This window comes from Chelon labrosus, assembly GCF_963514085.1.
Source record: "Chelon labrosus genome assembly, chromosome: 13".
Classification (NCBI taxonomy): Eukaryota; Metazoa; Chordata; class Actinopteri; order Mugiliformes; family Mugilidae; genus Chelon; species Chelon labrosus.
In genome coordinates this window covers 12,331,095-12,350,198 of record NC_140346.1, presented here as the reverse complement: position 1 = coordinate 12,350,198, position 19,104 = coordinate 12,331,095, and the positions used below count along the sequence as shown (strand labels likewise).

Genomic DNA, 19,104 nt, shown 5'->3' with positions numbered 1-19,104 from the left:
ACACGGCTTTGTTTGGGAGTTTTTATGAGTTAAGCTTGGAAAATATGCTACTCGTATTCACACAATAGCATGTGACCTAATCCCATAACATTTGTGTGGAAATGTCAGGTCTGTAGCAAACCAGAGAACCGTATGGAAACCTGCTCTGTACAATAGTTTCTTTCAAAAGTCACATAACATTTTTCAAACACAGTTTGCGTGTTGGGATTGGAAGGTTTCTATGGTAACAATTCTAGTCTATAATAAAACACAGTGAAGTGGAAAAGCAATTTACAGCTGAAAGCTTTGAAAATTGCTTTGCAAATTTTCTGTGTGTATGTAAGCACATAAGGACATCATACTCCCATCTAATTTTGCGTTCTTTTCAAGCAGAAAACTTCTGAAACGGTAATAGGTTTGTAATACATTATAGGTGATGTGTGTATGTGCTTTCTTGCTGGAAGTTGCTTTGGAAAATTGATACGACTCCGGTGTTTGTGCTTTAATAATGGGGCTTCAGCTTAGAAGCAATTAGCCTAGCTTAGCACTAAGACTGGAGCAGAGAATTGGCTAGCCTGACACTGCACAACAGAAACACAATCCTCCTATTAGCACCTCCTAAAGCTCGCTCACTGATTATCTTTGGGTAAAACCTAGTCAGGAAGCCACACCACCTTCCCCGTCCACAAATCTGTTGTGTGTGCTCCTCTGTTGGGAGCTGATTATGCTCTGTAAAGATCTGAAGTGTTTGGGGAAGGCTTTATGCTGTGATGAACGGAAGAGTAACGGCAACAAAGTCATATACACCATCTGAGCGCCATGGAGTTGAATTTGTTTACAACTAAATGGCTGAATGGTTTAAGGACTACCCAATTGCGTGCAGAGGTACACAACGCCAGGCTAGCCAAAACCACATGTCTGGTTTCCACTCTTTGTGTTAAGCTTAGCTAACCAATCGCCAGTTTAGCTTCATAATTATTGTGATGACTTTGGTTTCAATCTTCTCGTCCAAGTCACATGGAAACTCATGGAAACTCACGGAAATGATAAGTGTTCAAATCAGATGTCACACTAGAATTAATTTGGCTGAAAATGAATGAGTGAGGTGTTGGACAATTCTTTGACAGGGATAGCTAATAATGTGTCATGCATTGTCTAAAGAGCGTTTGACAGAGGAGGGTCAATAGGTCAGCAGTCCATGCTGTGACACTGGCTCCACTCGGTTAGTAGGTAAACATGGAGCAGTAAAGTGGCATGTGGTATAATGATGGATGGTAGCGGCTGAGATGAGGTGACATTTTAAAGAAAATGAAAATGATCAGCGTACCATGTTGGCTTTCAGACATTACTGTCATTAGACAAGAAACTACACATTAAACAACAAGGACTTCAGAATAATATAGACCTTTGTAATGACTGTAGGCTTACTTCATATGTGTAACATCACTGACTACAAGTCATATTTAACAATCATCTCAAAACATTAAAAGCTTGATATCTCCTATCAGAGTCCTTTGCATTATCAGGTTCAACCAGTTTATGACTAAACACCTGGAAAACTAATGACATTCTGACACAGGTGCATTCGAGTCAGCTTAGAGGTGGGAGATTTCAAGCTGAGCATTCAGATTTCTGTGCTGGAAATGCTGCACAACATATTTGCAGTGTCAGCAGAGCTTAACTGAATACAAGCCTGAAACCAACAATGAGGATAAACAACAAATATGAGGCTATCACACATTATTATATTGTAATATACAATATTATACATGACTTGAGAGTATTATACTATACAGTCAGCCTTGATCTATGCTATTTTCCAGTGTAGCTTGAGCAATATTTGCTTTTTGGTGAAGTGGCAGTTCTTGAAATTAGTCTCCCCTTTTTCCAAATAGGAGTATTGACATAGCACTGCTTTATTAGTATTTCATAGCATGCTAACATGCTAGTGAAGATGGTAAACACTATACCTATATGTAAGGACCATCATTGTGGGTATACTAGCATGCTAATGTGAGCACTTAGTTTAAAAAGCAGTCTGACAGATGCTATTAGCATTACTAGATTTGTGGCATTTTATTGGTAACTGACTTAATTGATTAATTCATCCTATCCTGGCTGTTGACCTCCGGGCGGTTGGTGTTCATCCTCCAGTTTGACAGCTGTGTAACTGTCTACATGGTGCTGCTGTTTGCTTTGGCTGCTAAATCTCCTCCATCTAAACAGTCTCACGTGGATATTCAGTACAGTGTTTCACTACTGTACCATCCAGCTGCTGTAGTTTTTGGGAGGATATTGACATTTAATCTCTTGTGCACCGCAAACTTAACAAAGCTGATGTAACCGGCTGCACATCTTGCAGTCTTATCTCTACCCTGTAACAATAATCAAGCCGTAAGACTGCTTATTATCCCCAGCAGTGTTTAGAGAATGTGAAATTACTGCTCTCATGTAGCCTTTAATCACTGTATCTAGTCTTTGATGTTATCGTCTCCATGATAGCTGGAACCTGGTCTTCACTTTGAGAGACGCCTCCAGGGCTTGGATCCCCGTTGAAGAGGAAGTTTGAGCACTTTAAATGCTAGCCGCCCCCTGTGGGAGCAACGACTCCATAGTTTCATGTGCAGATCAGTGCCAGTGACACCAGCACAGAGGGCCACCAGCTTATTATCCAGAGAGGTTGGTGGTCGCTGGAGAGCCTCCGCGTCCTATTCCCCCCGCCTGGCTTTGATGCTTGTGTGTTCCTCAGGGGCAGAGAGAGAGAGAGGGGAAAAAAAAAGCAGGAGCAGAAAATAAAACAGAAATATCTCTTTGTAAGGAACATCTGTTTGTTCCTCCTCTGGGACCTGAACATGATGAACCCTCTGAGGATCAGAGTCTGATCATGAATGTGGCTTGTTTTGCAGACTGTTAAGGAGCCGGCGAATGTGAATCTTCCCCTCCGCCTCCAGATATATGTAGAGAATAAGGCTTTGTTGAACTTTCCCCCGGTTTACTTTGGAAATACTATGCGCATGAGATTTCTGTTTACGCCTGTGACGTAGGCGATACGGCAAAAAGAAGATACGGGATGCACACTTAAAAAGTAACTAGTCTGATCAAAGGTACGCAGATGGGGGAAGGCCCTCGGGGCACCCAAGGAGGAGGAGGGAGAAACATTAAAGGGCACGAGAGAAAACAGGAGATACTAACTCTTGGGGGAGAGATGGAGACGTCAGGAAGAGTTGCTGACTGCTGGGAGGATGACGGTGAGGAAAGTAAAGAGTAAAATGAGGAGTGCACACAGACTCAGTGAGGGAAAACAAAGGGTGTCATGTAGGGTGACTGTTTACAGTTTATACGAGAATGAATAAATGGCATTTTTATTAATTGTAGAAAATGTATGAGAAAAACAGCTCTGTTGCTTTTGTTAAATTACTACAAAGATGAAATAGCGGTTGACTTAACAGTGTTAATATGAGTTTAAAGCAGCACAATACAACATCGACAACTTAGGTTTACTTCTGTAGCTGTGACGTCACCACGAGACATTTATTGTTTGGTGTGTTTTCAGCTCCATTTCCGTCACTGTTGGCTCAGTTTCCCTTTCCATCTTATCAACAGGCACCTAAATTACGGCCAGATCATCAGATTTAGCCCTCAAAACAATTTCTGAACTTAAATCAAACTCTTAAATCAAGAAATACTTTCATATTTAGTTGTTTTACTGATGAAATTTAAACTAAAAGATCACTGACGCTCATTTAGACAGGAAACGGGGAGGAAATAGTCTTAGCTAGGTACAACCTCAAGGGTCATTGCATCTAAGATATAAATAGTCTTTACCCTTGTAAAACCAAAACATGTCTTTTCACGCTTTGTATTGAATCCTATTTGTCTGCCTTTTGACATTATTTTTTAAAATGGTCATCTTCGCATGTACAAAAAGAAAGAAAAGCAAAAAGAAGACGTCCAACATGAGTCACTGATGTCTGTGTTTACAGTTGCACTCAAGTTAATGCAGTGAAGCCTAAAACTTTTATCGTATGATCCAAACAAGGATCAGGACAAGGAGTAAGGATTAGTACATTTTTAATCTTGGCTTTCATTACTTAACATCTGCTACATCTGTATTGAGGTGTATGTGGATGTCTAGCTGAAGGCAGGAGTTGTGGGATTGTGATGTGTACGGCTTCTCTGGAACAGATTACATCTAAAACTTCAGGATGTCTGACTACAACAGCTGCAGACAAATGTTGAGCTTGAGTGATGCTAAAAGACACTGCCTTTACTCGGGTAAGTAGCAAGGGCAGGAGACATCTCTTTAAAGCAGATCTTGGCTCGTTCCTTGCTCCAGAGGTGAAGTTATTATGAACTTATGAACGGTAAGCATGAAGCCATAGCCATATTTCAAGCAAATACCATCAGCACCAGCATCAGGCTCCAAATGTCTTAATCCAGCCTAGTTGTCACAAGAGCCACCCACTAGGTGAGACGTGGAGGCCTGTGGAATGCGTGACGTTGTGTCTGGGGTCGTGATTGCAGGCTGGAGCTTTGAGATCTCTGGGAACTCGAGCATTCCTCCACAACCCCGTGGTTGGCAAGGAATTTCTCCTTCTCCCATGTAGACACTTGAGTCTAGAGGACTTTCACCCCGCACTCAGGCTTTCTGTAAAAAAAATTATGGGATTTATACGAGCTGCATACCAGTCCAATATAGCAGCTCTGACATCCTGCTGTAAGATTCCATCCCTTAGTTTTTTGTTTCTTTTTTTTCTTCTTAACGACTTCTGTCACGTCTTCAGGTCTCAGAACAAAGGTTTAGGTATGAATTTTTGCGTTTGCTAATTTATTTTATCTGGGAAAACCCAAAGTCGGAAGATTCTGACCTTAATCATGAATCGTCAAAGGAAAGTTTATGTCTATAGTTGAACACTGGCCTTCCTTCCATTGGCATTCACAGCATATTGTGAAATCAATACAGTTTTCTGACTTTTACCTGCAGATATAAACTCCCGTAATATTTCTTGCAAAGGATATTGCATGCTAATTTTTTTTTTTAGCAGTTTTGTACATTCGAAATCAGTTGGTACGTCATAAATATAGATATAAGTTTGTCTATCTCTGATGTTTTATTAAAAACAATGGGTAGGTTGCCTTAGATTTGGGTGTCAGAGGCTTCTTTGAACAGCTGATGACGGTTGCTATGGAGCTCTGCTGCTGTCACCTCCGATGCTCAGAGAATGAGTGGGGGTTGTTGTTATGATGGTGTCAGAGACTGGGGGTGCTACCGGCTTTTAAAAGCCCGTATTTGTTCATCTGTCCCTCGGCCGAGTTGTCCCAACTGCCTCATTTCAAGGTTTGAGCCTTTGCTCCTCACAGCCGCCAGCATGAGAGTGAGTAAAACCCAGATTTACATTCCTTTTTTTTCTAGAGGGTAGATGTGATGTTTTTTCCTTCTAATATATAAAAATACAGCGTATTTCAGATTGATGGTCAGCTCATTATTTGAAATTTTAAAGGAAAGAGAAGCCGTTGTTTCAGGACATAATTTCTCAGTCATTCACCAGAACAAAACTGAAAGACTTTTACTCAGCCTCATTGAACTACTTTTGAAATATTTGTTGTTCAAGCCAAAACCTCTTACTGTTTCCAACTGGGACATGGGAGCTTGGCTTTCTGTTGAAAAAGATTGGATCAACCCACTGACCTGTTGTACCACCTTGTTTCATGCCAGCTAGAACCTGTTTTAGATCTTCACAGAGAGACCTAGAAACATATAAACTGGGAACTTTTAGCGCCTGTGGCAGCAACAACCTTTGATATTTAAAAGAACCACATAAGAAAAGTTAGAGTCCCGCTGTCTCTCAACATTCACGTGATTGCGGGCATCATTTCAGCGCAGTGTGCATATGTCAGCCGTTGATTTACTATATGTTGAAGCCAAACACATTTGAGGGTGTGAAATCTGTGTGTGATCCTGCTGCTCATCCGTCAGGCAGGTTTGGTCGCCTCAAGGCTGTCTGGCAACTCAGTGAGACCATTTCAATCAGCTCCCTTGACAAAAACGAGACGGGCGTCAGAACGCTGAGTGGTCTAATCTGTGTGTACGTTCAAGCAGATGTTGAGTGGGAGGACTTGTGTAGTTGTAGACCTGCCAGTAAATGTTTGAAATTATACTCCCTTCTTGTGAATATACGCCACAGTTCTACAGCCCAAAGGGGTCTTTTACTCGCACCCACTCAGTTAAAAGCTAACCGGTCCCCGATTACAGGTTAAAGCTAATGGTGGGGCTGTAGCTCCTAATCATGCAGATGCTCCCTCACTGGGAAAGCTATGCACATTACAGATTGAGGGAGAAGACGCACCACGGCTCTTTGTGGGTGAGAACAATTTGGCTTGCCAAGTGTTTCTACGTGACTAAAAACAGCTTGGTGCTGAACTAGGTCATAAGAACATGAAGTAAGTGTCCTTTGTTAACAACAAGTAAACATTTTTGTAGAGGGATGTTTTGATAGCTTGTGGTTGCACTGGGTTTAAAACACTGTGATATAGTTTGTCTGAATTGCAGTCACAATAGTTTTCGTTTTAAATCTGACACTGGTTCAGGGTTACAGTGGCGTATAGCTGTCGTCTGTGTGTCTCTGCAGACCTTAGAGATGCTGTGTCTTCAGCAGCGGGGTTCAGCGGCAGATATTTAAGAGTCCAGAGGTCACCCCGCTAGCCTGGTCCACCACGGCCCCGGTAGGTGGGCCGACCCCTCACCGTGACAGCTGGACAACCAGTCGCGGAGTCTGACTCTTAGGTAGCACCAGGCCAGGGAGAGGACAGAGTGGGCTCCTTGTTGTTTCAGGAGTGAGAGAAGTTAGCAGATTACTTGTTTACTGAAACTGAGGCTGGATGGCAAATGTTGCTACTTTATTCTGCTGGCATCAATCTGTGCCTGTATGGAGGTTCTTTCCACTTTAGTCTACAACACCCACAGTCCAGCTTATTGCTCACTAATATTGTCTCTTTATTAAAATTGGTCTTTTTTTATACTCCCACCTGTCCAGCACTAACCTGGTGTCCTTATTTGCTTTCCACAGGAGAGACAGCGACTAGAGACCATCCTAAACCTGTGTGCTGAATACAACAAAGGAGAGACCCCCGGCCTGGATCCTCTGTCCTCAGGGAGGAGCGGTTTCCCTGGGGTTCTGTCCGATGGCTCTGGACGTAGACCATCTATGGAGAATGTCCTAGGAGGCACGCCGTCCTCAACTATGCTCCGCTTTGCGCAGAGGCAGAGGGAGAGCGACGAGGAGAACCTGAAGGAGGAGTGTAGTAGTACTGAGAGCACTCATCAGGAGGTGAGGACATCTGCTCTCAGCACAGCTTCAGCACTGCACAATGGAGACCGACAGGTCAGAGGGAATGCTTATTTCCCAGAAAGGCTCTCTCTGCATGCCCCTGTGGTATCAGCATGTGCAAATGATGCGCTTGGCTTTGCTTCATCAGTGGTTGTCAATGTGTCCAAGAAAAAGCAGATATATTTCCAAACAGTTCAGTAGGTTAGGGTGGATTCTGTTACGTAAAATGTAAAAGTCTTACGTGAATGCATGTGATGTGAACATCATTTACAGTATGTGTTATGTAAGGCTGAACTCCTTTTGTCCTTAGTTCACCCTGAAAACCATTGCTGAAACATGAAGCTGTCAGACTGAGCAAATCATTAATTCCACCAAGCTACAGCCAGCTGCTTACTGCACCATTTTTAACACTGTTTATTGTGTTTGTCAATCTCAATTTTCATAGACAGCCATGTGTGCCCATACTGAATCGATTAGTCACGTTTTCATCCCTGAAGTGTTTATTTTTAGTCTCCTGTGCCGTATACATATGGTATTTGTATTTCTGTACAAAACTAGGGAGCTGATTTCCTTTCTTGAAAGTGACGTAACTCTGTTTCCTCTCCCGGCAGCATGAGGACTCCTCCAGTTCAGGCAGCGCGGGTCGTTTGGAGCTGGGTTACTTGGAGGATGAGCGGGTTCGTGTTCTGGCTCGGATCGATGAGCTCAAAACCCGGCTAACGGAACTGGAGCAACAACTCCAAGAGTCCAAACAAGAGGTAGACTGAGCCATCTCCACCTAAAGATGATGCTAATGGGAATTAGTGTCACCTTCTAGATTCTGAAAAGACAACAGCGTTAGAATACACACTAGTGTTTAATGCTTAGAGACTTTCCACAGCAGCAGTAAACTCTGAATAGAGCCGATGGCCACAGCATCATTACTGATTATGTTACTTTATGGAGGGCTGAAGCTCAGGATATTACTCTCATAGCTCACCGGTGACATTGTGTGACTTTGTGTGATCCTCTGTTCCAGGCGGAGATGGAGCGTGCCTTGCTGCAGGGCGAAAGGCAGGCAGAGCTGGACCAGATAGAGGCTGAAATGGACATAATCACTCAGCTGCAGCACAAGCTGGACGAGCTGGAGAGCGCCATCCAAAGGGAGAAAGACAAGGTACAGGGAGCAGTGATGAAAGGTTCTGGGGTCCAGTTTTAAATGCATTATTTGAATGCATAGTTTATTACTTATTTTTTGAGTCTTAAAGAGAGAAAACACACAGATACACTCACTGCTTGTTCTTTTACAGTCTTCTCTGGTGTCTCACATTCCCTACTGGTTCATCATGGCGTTTAGCACTCCTCTCTGTAGTGCTATAGCCTCTTCTATTTAGAGAATATGAATTTATTTCACAGACGATAGATAGTTCGAAGGCAAACGAAGGGATAAATAAAGAACTTGATTTATCTTCTTGGGTGTCTTCTCTTGCACGTTTACACCTTAGCGGTTTACTCTGTTTTCTCCTCAGCTTGACTCCACTAACCAACCGTCAACCACTTATCCTTTCTTTGCGGCTGCAGCGCTCACACTTTATCTTTGATTAACTTTGCTTGCTTGTTTCTTCACAGTCTGCATGACAGACCCCGTAGCCCAGAAAACCTGCCCTCCAATGGTCTCTATAGTCTTTGGTTCAGTAGTGCACGGCCTCTCTAAGTGACCTTTAATAAGGAGATCCAGTAGCGAACAAGAGAATGCACTGGCATGTTCTTCTCATAGTGGTTTTAGGTTTAGGTTTGTCTGTTTTTCTGTTCACGAACACACAATACATTTTACCACAAGTAAGAAAGGAAGTAGAAAGATTGTCGGCTTTGCTTCTTTACTGGTCGTTTCATTTTTAGTAAATTTATTCGCCTCCTAGGTGTGTATGTGACGGTTCCACAGGGTTCCCTAACAATTGTTCCTACATGACCTTTACGACTCCCTGGGAGACCATTGCTGCAGCAAAAGCTGGACAAACTGGAGATGTATTTGAATTTTGTGCCTAATTACATCCAAGTAACAGACATTTGTGGGAATCCTTTTTACAAAAATGGATCAACATTTAGTATAAAATCACTGGGAATAGCCCCATGTTTAAGAAGAGGATCAATTCTCCTTGAGATTTTTCACATCAAGGTGAACGGTGAATGAGCTGTGTCTCTTAGAACTTCACTTGGTTTCCACTCCACTCAACAAAACACGCTCATTGCCATCAGTCCTAGAGGACCTGTCAATCTTGTCAGTTTTTCACATCAAAATACAGATAGCGTCAAATACTAAAGCTATTGTAGCTCCAGCACAACAGCAAGGACAGTATTTATTGACTGATTCCTGAGCTTGAAACTGGAGCAGCACCCGGGAGAGATGATACAATGCTTCTGTACGTTAACTGGAGAGCATCTGATGTGAGGATGTTCTGGGGCCTGTAATTGTCAGGAACCATTGAGGCACTTTCTTCCAGTTTGAAGATGTTTAATGTATATTTTCTGCCCATGATATTTGGTGACGAAACAAATCACTTACTGTAGCAAGTCCTAGGTAGGCCTTTGAGTTTTTATCGTTGTATGGTATAAAAATAAAATAGAGTCAGGTGTTTGATTGATATTTGAGATCGTCTCACTGGACTAGGCTCATAGTTTAGTCTGAGCGTCAGTGAGCCATGTACAAATTCTGTAACATCCCAACAGCTCAGTACCTGCTTCCTGTACTGTACCCAGCCTAAACGAAGCTGTCACGACATGTCTGTTGCTAACACCTTTCAGCTATTTGCATGGCGTGGATTCTGAGCAGTGTGTTTCTTTCTCTCTCTCTCTCTCTCTCTCTCTCTCTCCTATCGTCCATCCATCCTGTGTGTGGGTGTGTGTTGTTTCTTTCTAGGAGAGGGCTAATGTTGAGGCAGAGCGCCGGGCCCTGCAGAGCCTCCAGGAGGGCTACGCTGAGCTGAAGAACCAGCTTCATAACTGTCCCGAGTCCCTGCGGGAACATTTGCAGGAACAGCTCAAAAGGGTGGGTCGCCAGACAAGCAGAAGCACCTAGACCACCCCTCCCCTCCTACCGACTCTAGCCTGCAGCCTTCACAAACCCACCCGCAATGTTTTATATGTCATAGTACTGTGACATTGGACTGGTCATTGTCCAAAAAAGGAGCTTTTATTCCAGATTGTTTTGTTAAAACCAGACCTTGCATTAACGTCTGACCTGGGCAGTCGGATCGGAAGTGGCCAGCTTTAAGTACCTGTGGTCACACCTGGTATTCGTCTCCAAACGTCCCCATCCGATCTCAGTTTCACGATCTGTATTCAAATAAACACGGACATCATTGGGGCACAGTAGGATATTATAACAACATCTGTCTCTAACATATCTGCTCTATCAGAGCCACAAACGGCTGTATGCTGTCTGCTTGTGCCATGACTTGGGGAGATCATATATATTTTGGAACAAGCTGTGAAGTCTCACTCGCTGAAAGCACGTCTTATTATTTATTTATTTATTTATTTATCTCTGCCCTGATATCAGTTACTTCAGAGACAAAGCTCAGTTTATAACTGAATCCTAGAAATATCCATGCTAAGATCATTGTCACAGCTGAGACATTTACAGAGAAAGAAACATTTCCAGGAATAAAGGTAAAAAAAGAAACCAGTCTTTATTTAGAAAATAACTCCGCATGGCTACATTACATACATCAACATGATCACACATATAATTAACCACATGGCAATACATATATATGACAGAATCGCACACAACCTACTTATATCCATACATTTATACTCATATTTTATTTAGTTTGCAGCTATAGGAACTGAATATTTTAAAAGGTTCTCATTACTAATGGGCAGACATCATTTACAGTGCTTTTACCTTTTCAGGCAATAGTTTTGTGTTTGTTTCTGAATGAATGAGGCAAACCTTCTCTTACGCAGAGCACCTGTGTTGAGTAGACGGTCTGATGTGTGTAAAGAGATGCAAGACACTTTGTGTGTCGCACTACCAAAGAAATGTGATCTGAGATCGGATGACTCAAATGAGTCCTAAATGAATTCTGGGTGTGTTCACACCTGTACCAGAAGATAACCAATTGTGATCTGATTGCCTAGGGTGGATGTTAATGCACGGTCTGAACTACAACAGAACTATTTTTTTTTTGGGTCACTCAATCAGCCTGAAACCAAACAAAGACGTTGCTAGCCAACCTGAAAAATATTAGCAGCACATACCAAAGCACATAGTGCTGCTGGCACCTTTAGCCCTTGACCACAGGCCTGCTTCATGTGGCTCTTAGTAATTATGAGAAGCCCTCTCAGTCCTCCACACAGACGTGCTGTTGCCACAAGCTGCAGGAATTTTCCCTCCTCCACACCACACCTACATGTTACTGGAGCCCTCGGGTCAACACAGAGGCACACAAATGGCTGCTGGTCACTTCAGCTGCTAGTGATGAAACAGCGCTGCACTGCATGTGTGAATCAGATCTGCATCTCTGTCGTGATTTGTCATGGCTCGCACAAATAACTGCTCACTAATCAATTAACATAGGCCTGACTAGATCCATTCTCTGCCTTCCCTCGCTCTCATCCTATGACTGCTCTCATCTAAATAAATGGTGTTTTGTTTTTTGGTTCAGAGCCAGCAATATCCTTTGTTTTGCCACTTAACAGGAAGGTAAACAATAAAAAAAAAAGAATCAATTCTTACCAGCAATAACTGTCGCAGAAGATGTGAAGACATGTATTTGTTGAAATATCTCATGAGTTGCCAGTGATACAACATGAAGCATCGTGTTAAGCTTCTTGTAGAGTATTTGTTTGGCTTGTATTCAGACAGCACAGCAGCCAGCAAGTTTGAGATGTTTGAAATCCACTTTTACAGAATTATTTCATGGACTGGTGAGAATTTGAGGCTTAGTCAACAGAGCAGAAATACCTTTCAGTCTTCAGTGCCAAGCAGGAAAAAAAAAATCTTAAGAAGTTGCTCCCAAGTGTATACCTCTTTTCACAGGTTTTTGAGTTCTTTGTCCTTTGTTTTTCACTCAAACACTTATCTGATAAGAGCAGAGACAGCAGGAGGGGCTACCTGAAATAATTCTCTGACATACACTGTAGTGTACATTATATTTTACACTGGAATCTTTTCAATGCCGATATATTTTGAAATATATTGTATTTCTGTCCATTTGTACTACAACTTATTTAGCTCACATTGTATGTGGCTTTTTCCCAGCTCATTAAGTAGTAGAGTAGAGTGAAGTGAAATGGTGTGTTTTAATGTAAATAAATATCCTTTGCCTCCTCTACAATACTTCTAATTAGCAGACACCGGTCGCTGTACTGCAGTAGAAGCATGTCCTTCATGGCTGTCTGCTTGACTGAGCACGGTGTGCTTTTAGTTGTCCCCAAAAGGAGCTTCAGAGCTTCAGAGCTTCAGAGCTTCAGCCACGCAGGGAAAATGTTTTAAACATTTTCCAAAATAAAAGTCAAATTGTTTTCGCTTTGCTGTTGGCATCTGCTCTGGCCTGAGAATAGCAGAGGGCTTTAAAACGAAGTAGCGTAGTAGAGTTTTTATGTGTGTGACTTGCATAACTTTTAATATTGTTTGGTGGCTCCGTTAGGACGGAGAGGCGCTGGAAGCAGGAACTAAAAAGTTTGAGGATTTGGAGTTCCAGCAGCTGGAGAGAGAAAGCAGCCTGGAGGAGGAAAGAGAAACCATCAGCCAGCAGCTACTGCAGGAGAGAGCAGAGTACCACAGCAGTGTGGCCAAGAGAAAGGTGAGGAAACCGTACACAGAGCAAGCTGGCACTGGCGAATGTTTAGCGCTGTTATCTGAAACCTCTCAAACAGTATCCATACCACAAGAGCTTTACAAGAAGCAGAGACTGCGGGGTAGTTTGTTTGCAAAACTCATTTTGCATCACAAGTTACAGTATGCACTGTGTAAGCAATGTGGAGTCCTGAGGGAAATATAATGTGTACTCATACACCAGACCGGGATGTAACAGTCAAACAAGCCTCAGCCATCTGGAGGCAGGTAGCACCAGGCTCGTTCTCTGCCTGTAGGAGCATTATCAGCGCATTAATTCAAAGATGTTGAACAATTTTATTATTTACACAAAACAAAATGCTGTGGATTCAGGATTCAGGGCTGTCACATCCTCTCAGCCTGTTATTTTGAAAACTATACAGTGCACGCTATTCTATATTAACGCTGTGTTGTCTTCTTCAGGAAAAGGTGTGCGCTCTGGAGAACCAGGCCAACCAGCTGGGCCTGCAGGCGTCTCAGGAGTGTGAGCGACTGGCCAAAGACAGGACACTCGCACTGCAAATGCTCCAAAAGGTGAACATGAAGTCAGACTTGTTTAGGAAAGCTAAAGCTGCTCTTAAATGTTAAAAGTCTTAAATGTTTCCTCATTAGTCCAGTATTTTAAAAGCTTCCCCACTGACTAATGAATGTGTTTATTTTCCAGGAGAAGGAAAGACTCTCGGCCTTGGAGAAGAGATACCACAGCCTGACTGGAGGAAAGAGCTTCCCCAAGTCTTCCACTGCCATGAGGGAGGTGAGAGAATCACTCAACCCCGTTTGTGTGTGCGCAGTGAAACAAAACGCACACTAATTTCACCCTCGTCTCACCTCATGCTCCGGGCCTGGAAACACTTTGATGACTCACAGCTGACTTCTCACCACATTTAATCTTTCAACTCGCTGTGACTGGATGCTGTGCAGACTTGGTGGTGATTGTTTTGATCTAACCTGACAATAGATTTACGGCAGGCTGTGGAGCTGACACGTAGAGAAAACTAATCTGTTATTGATAACCACATTACGGAGCTAGAGTTAAACTCAGACATGTTTCTGAAGCTGGACCGGAGGGAAGGCGACTTGTAAAACATCTCTTTCACACATTCTCTTTAATATTATTATTAATCCATTTTATGAAGAGCAAAAGACTTGTCTCGTGTCCCGTAAGATCTCTGTAGGCATTAAAAGCACTTATCCTTGGACTGTCGAAACAGGGAGCGCTCCATATCAGCGAGGCTGACCTGTTGTTTGAGGACGTCCACTCCTCCCAGCTCTCCCTCTGTCGAGCCTCTCCTTCCTACTTACATCCCTCCCCTCCCTGTCAGTTGTACCCCAGCAGCCCGACAGAGGTAACAGAACTAACGATCCCTGCATGACGCCCGCAGCTTCCCCTCTGCTGTCTTGTGTTAAATCACCCCCAAAAGTCACCTGTCACTTTGTCAGTGTCCTGGTCCCGCTGTGGCTCTAACTGTGATGTGCTGGTACATAATGATAGATTTTCACAGTATGTGCTTTCTAGAGGTTTGGCACGCCGTCATGATCAACCAGAGGCCACTAAATAGTTAATAATTTATCACTGCATCACCGGTTTGCTGTGAAAATCAACCTGTTTGTGTCTAATTGTGTGTCGGCCACCTGTGATACTAAAGATACACTGCGCCTGTTGTCGAGTGTGTTCCTGTTTGTCTGTCGTCACACACACACCCGTGCACCTTTAAGCTGTAAGAAACCCCACCACAATGCAATGTGGAGCCGGTAGATGACCCTCAAAGAAGTGTCAACTCCAAAAAAATTCAAAGCATCCCGGCCTGGCTCGGCGCTTGTGTGTACGTGCGTGTTAATGTTAACACTTCCGGGTGTGGTCCGCCCTCTGTCTTCATGGCTTCTCATCCTGTCTGTTGTTGGCTGGCGCTCAGGAGTACATGACGCTGTCGGACGTCTGTAAGATGTACGGCGGCAGGCCCGACTCGCACGGCCGCTCGTTTGCTGTAGATGCCGCGTTAGCTGGCCCCTGCGAGGTACCATCACTTCCTGTCCGTCTCTTTCCCGCCCTCGTGCTCTAAATACCTGCTCTCCTGTCCCTCTCTCTTCCCATCCTTCCATTTCCGTGTCATGTTGCTCCCTCTGCTGGTCTGCTGTTAATCAAACTGACTGCTCTTGGCTCGGCTCTCTGCTACGTGAACCTTTGTTGAGAGCAGCTTGTAGTCACCCCCTCTGTAGCCGTGAGGCAGTGTTCACCAGCAGTAGATAGTGAGGATGTTATGACTATTACACTCCAACACATTACAACCACAGGTTTTTATTAGGCTGCAGTCAACCAGAAACTGGTATTTTACACTAGTAGTTAATAAATGTAGAATTTCATGCAATTTATCCTCATAGACTTGTTATGGAAAAATGTTCAGTTTACCATCTTTAATGCCTCAATCTTTAACTTCTATTTAACACGAGGCAGCTTAATATGACTTTACTCTGAGGCATCAGTTTAATTTACCACCTTCTTAAGTCATTAAGGACAAAAATGTCCACTTCTAAAAATTACTATTTTTATAGCAGTTTGTGGAAGTGGACATTTTTGTCCTTAATGACTTAAGAAGGTATTAAATGTTTTTTCACAGTGTTCTATTGAGCAAAGCCAAAATAATAGCCAGATGAAGAGGAAAAACATTGCCTAAATGAACAAATAATGATCCATAAGGGTTAAATGAGGGAAGCTTGGTCAAATCACTAGCTATGAAAATGTACAGTTTACAAAATGCTTTATTTAAATTGCAGTCAGTCAGCGTGTATGATTAGATGTGAGGTGTGCTGCTTCTATGTACAGTATCTGTCTAACCCTGTCTAACCTTAATGTTGACTGTGTGTTATAATCCAGTCAGTGTTTCCTTCCTCCTCTCCTTCATGACTGTGAAGTACTTGATATGTTTCCTACCGCTGCCTGTCTTGCTGATGTGTCTCTCTCCACTCCTGTCTCCTTTCCTCTCCCCTCCTCTCCTCCTGTGTGTGTGTGTGTTGCGTCTGGAAAGGAGTATGTGACAGTGGGCCAGTTAAATCAGATGTATGGGATGCCAAAGGTGGAGTCGTCCCCTACCTCCCCGCTTCACCAGTCCCTGCCGTCCGGAGCAGTAGACCCCGCCTTCTCCTGCTTCTCCTCTCCTCATGGCTCCTCCCTCTCTCTCTCTGTGGAGGTGTGTGCTGTCCTCCCCTTCTTTTCTTCTCCTGCCCGATCACCTTAGGGTACACTAAGGCCATTGTTTGGAACTTTTTGGCCTGTGATCCAGAACAATTTCTGCTTTATTTGTTTTAAGGTGAAAGTTTCCACTTATTCTAAGAAAGTAATCTAAATTGTGGGGGTCCTAGTCCCCCAATTATTTCACACAGTGTGCTTATCATCCCAATAGGAATCACCCCATAACGTAGCAGATCGCTTTGTTGGCTGTTTCCAGCAGACGAAACACTTAAATTAACCCTTTTCCTGTCCTTCCACGTGTAATCCAACTCCCTCTCCCTCCCTCATCCAACAAATGTCACCTGTTTTTACTGACTTACGGATGTGGAGTAGGCCTAGGCGTTTCCCCGTTGTTAAACCTTGTGATGTGACTGTATTTGTCAGGAACTGTGTGACGCTGCGCGATGCCCTGAAGTCACAGATTTTCCAAAGCACTATTAAAAGCGTCTCCCAGTCACATTGCTGATTTAAAAGTGAAAAAAAAAAATGTAATCCATCACGTTGTGTGTAATAGTTTTTCAACTTCTTCTTCATTACTGTTATTTAAAATTAGATTGTGGCTGAACACAAACAAAAATACATTTTATCTCCTCACTCCCCCCAGGAGTCTAATATGGTTATTAGCTACATGTCATAGTCATGTAAACAGCACGTGCCAGTCAGTGGTTTTTAATGAGTTTTGTAGAAACCGTTTTGTACAGCAAACACTGTGTTAAAGCTGTGGTACAGACGTTTATTAATAGTGGAAGCAAGAAAACAGAAATCAATCAGGTGCTGCCAGCAAGTCTATTGAAGGGCACTGTATTTGTATGAAATAAATGTCTTTTGTTTGAAATTAAGAAATGTGTTAAACTAAGGGTCCATCTCCTTGTTAATTTGAGTAGGACATAATCTAAGAGAAACTTGAATGTTCTTGTAGGAAACTGGGTCATTGCAGCAGCAACAGAAATGTAAAATAGGGATATAACAGCTGGGGGCTATTAAAGCACAATGTACAATAATGTGTTGAATATAGTTAGGAATAATTTACAGCATAAAGAAAATTAATTACAGCTTTTGGGGCTGTAAAAAAAACATTTCTGTCCTGTTTCCACTGTCTTTGAATGCTTTCTAATCTCCTCTTTGTCTTCTCCTCTTTTCCTTCGTTTCCACTGCCTCCCTTGTTCTTTCTCTATCCTCCGCTCCTCTGTGTGCTCTCCAGCACCAGGCTGAGGGCAGTAGGCCTCACCTCCCCAAGCTAGATTTAGAGCAGTGGTACCAGGAGCTGATGGCTTGCTCCAGCCAACTCTGTCCTCCGGCTCTGCCGGCCAAGTCACTGTCAGGCCGCAGACCTGTGCTGCAGGTAGAGGGTCTTCTTTTTCTCTGTCTTCTTATGTTTTCTCATTCATTCCTTTGCTGTTTCTGCCTGCTGTCATTACTCTGCAAACCTTCAGTCGGTTGTTGGCTCGCTTGAGTTCAGTGTGTGTGTGATACATTGGATTCAGCCTTCAGACCCGTCAGTCTATTTAATAAAACTAACACAATAATGCACAATGACACAATGAAGGGTGTTTGTAGAAACTTAGTTACAACTGAATTGTCGTATTTACAGACGTACGCAGCACTCCTTATTGTGGTCAGTTGCACCTCATTTGCTTAAGGTATTAAGTCCATCTATGATGAACTGAATTGAGTGGAGAGTTTAGAAAGACACACACTTGTGTATCTGATCTGTCCACAGAGAGCTCCTTGTCCTGGCAATGCAGTGTGAATTGTGGGGCTTTGTTTACATAGATGTGTGTCTTCCTAAACACAAAGGGACTTGAAATTGATCAAGAGGATGCACCTACAATTCAATAATTTGTGTATGAAGTGATGGGGTTTGAATACTGTATCTACAGTTTTGTTTTTTTTTGGTCTGGTGTTTAATAATGCTGCACTCACATTGTGTGGAAACCTAGGCAATGACACTTCTTTGAGCCTCCTGAAACAATTACAGAGCAGATTTCACCTCCTCTTTCAGATGGCGAACGACTCTGAAATCCTGTGTTTTCTTTGGTGTCAAACATGAAGTCCATTTACATGCCTTCGTTTGGAATAAAGCTCTGAGTATTTGCCAGTAGCAGAAAACTTCAATCACCAGTTAAATAAAAACTTTGAAGTCATTACTTTGAACGCTAAGTCGTTCTACACAGGTCGTCTTATGGTACATGAATGCGGCATTAGTTTAAATGAGCTTCATCAAAGAGTTGTTCAATGAAAGGGGCTAGGCTACCATTTCAGGTGTATGAAAACGGCACCTTGAATCGTGTGATCTCCGTCGGCCCTTTCATACGTTTCATCCATTCTTTGATACCAAAATAAAGTTCTGATTGGACCTTGAGGTGTTCATTCCAGCATTTTACATTAACTTGGACCTTTAAAAGTATTCAGAGCATAATGCTAATCATGCTTTTAACCTCTGTTTTCCTGCAGGAGCTTGCAACTCATTCACGGTGGAGTTCGTTTTTGCTTCTAACATTGTTTTAAAATGCGTCATCTGCCATCACATGGTTGTTTTTTAACATCGCGGCCTGTCATTGATGCCTTTGTGCTCTGTGTTTGCTCCTTGCTCAGGTGTTCCGCTCCAAACTGGACAGCGACCCAGGCCTGTCTCTCCATCAGCCTAAATCAGGCTCTGCATCCCCTCTGCTGCACGGAGCAGCAACACTGGGACGCAACTCAAACTCAAAGGTGCGCTGGTTATTCATTTTTTAGCAGGTGCAGGGAAG

At 43.0% G+C, this 19,104-nt stretch overlaps 1 protein-coding gene across 7 annotated transcripts in view; it reads left to right on the top strand.

The window, feature by feature from the left end:
* phldb1b (pleckstrin homology-like domain, family B, member 1b) overlaps positions 1–19,104 on the top strand; it is a 93,766-nt gene that overhangs the window by 63,038 nt on the left and 11,624 nt on the right. For 5 of the 7 annotated variants that reach the window (XM_084558701.1, XM_084558698.1, XM_084558699.1 and 2 more), the window contains 8 exons: positions 7,047–7,361; positions 7,919–8,065; positions 8,326–8,463; positions 10,204–10,332; positions 12,941–13,096; positions 13,552–13,662; positions 13,793–13,882; positions 18,950–19,066. In XM_084558701.1, the coding sequence (XP_084414827.1) occupies positions 7,047–7,361; positions 7,919–8,065; positions 8,326–8,463; positions 10,204–10,332; positions 12,941–13,096; positions 13,552–13,662; positions 13,793–13,882; positions 18,950–19,066 (1,203 nt within the window). The remainder of the gene's footprint in view (positions 1–7,046; positions 7,362–7,918; positions 8,066–8,325; positions 8,464–10,203; positions 10,333–12,940; positions 13,097–13,551; positions 13,663–13,792; positions 13,883–18,949; positions 19,067–19,104) is intronic. The other 2 variants (XM_084558700.1, XM_084558702.1) reach the window with 2 other exon arrangements.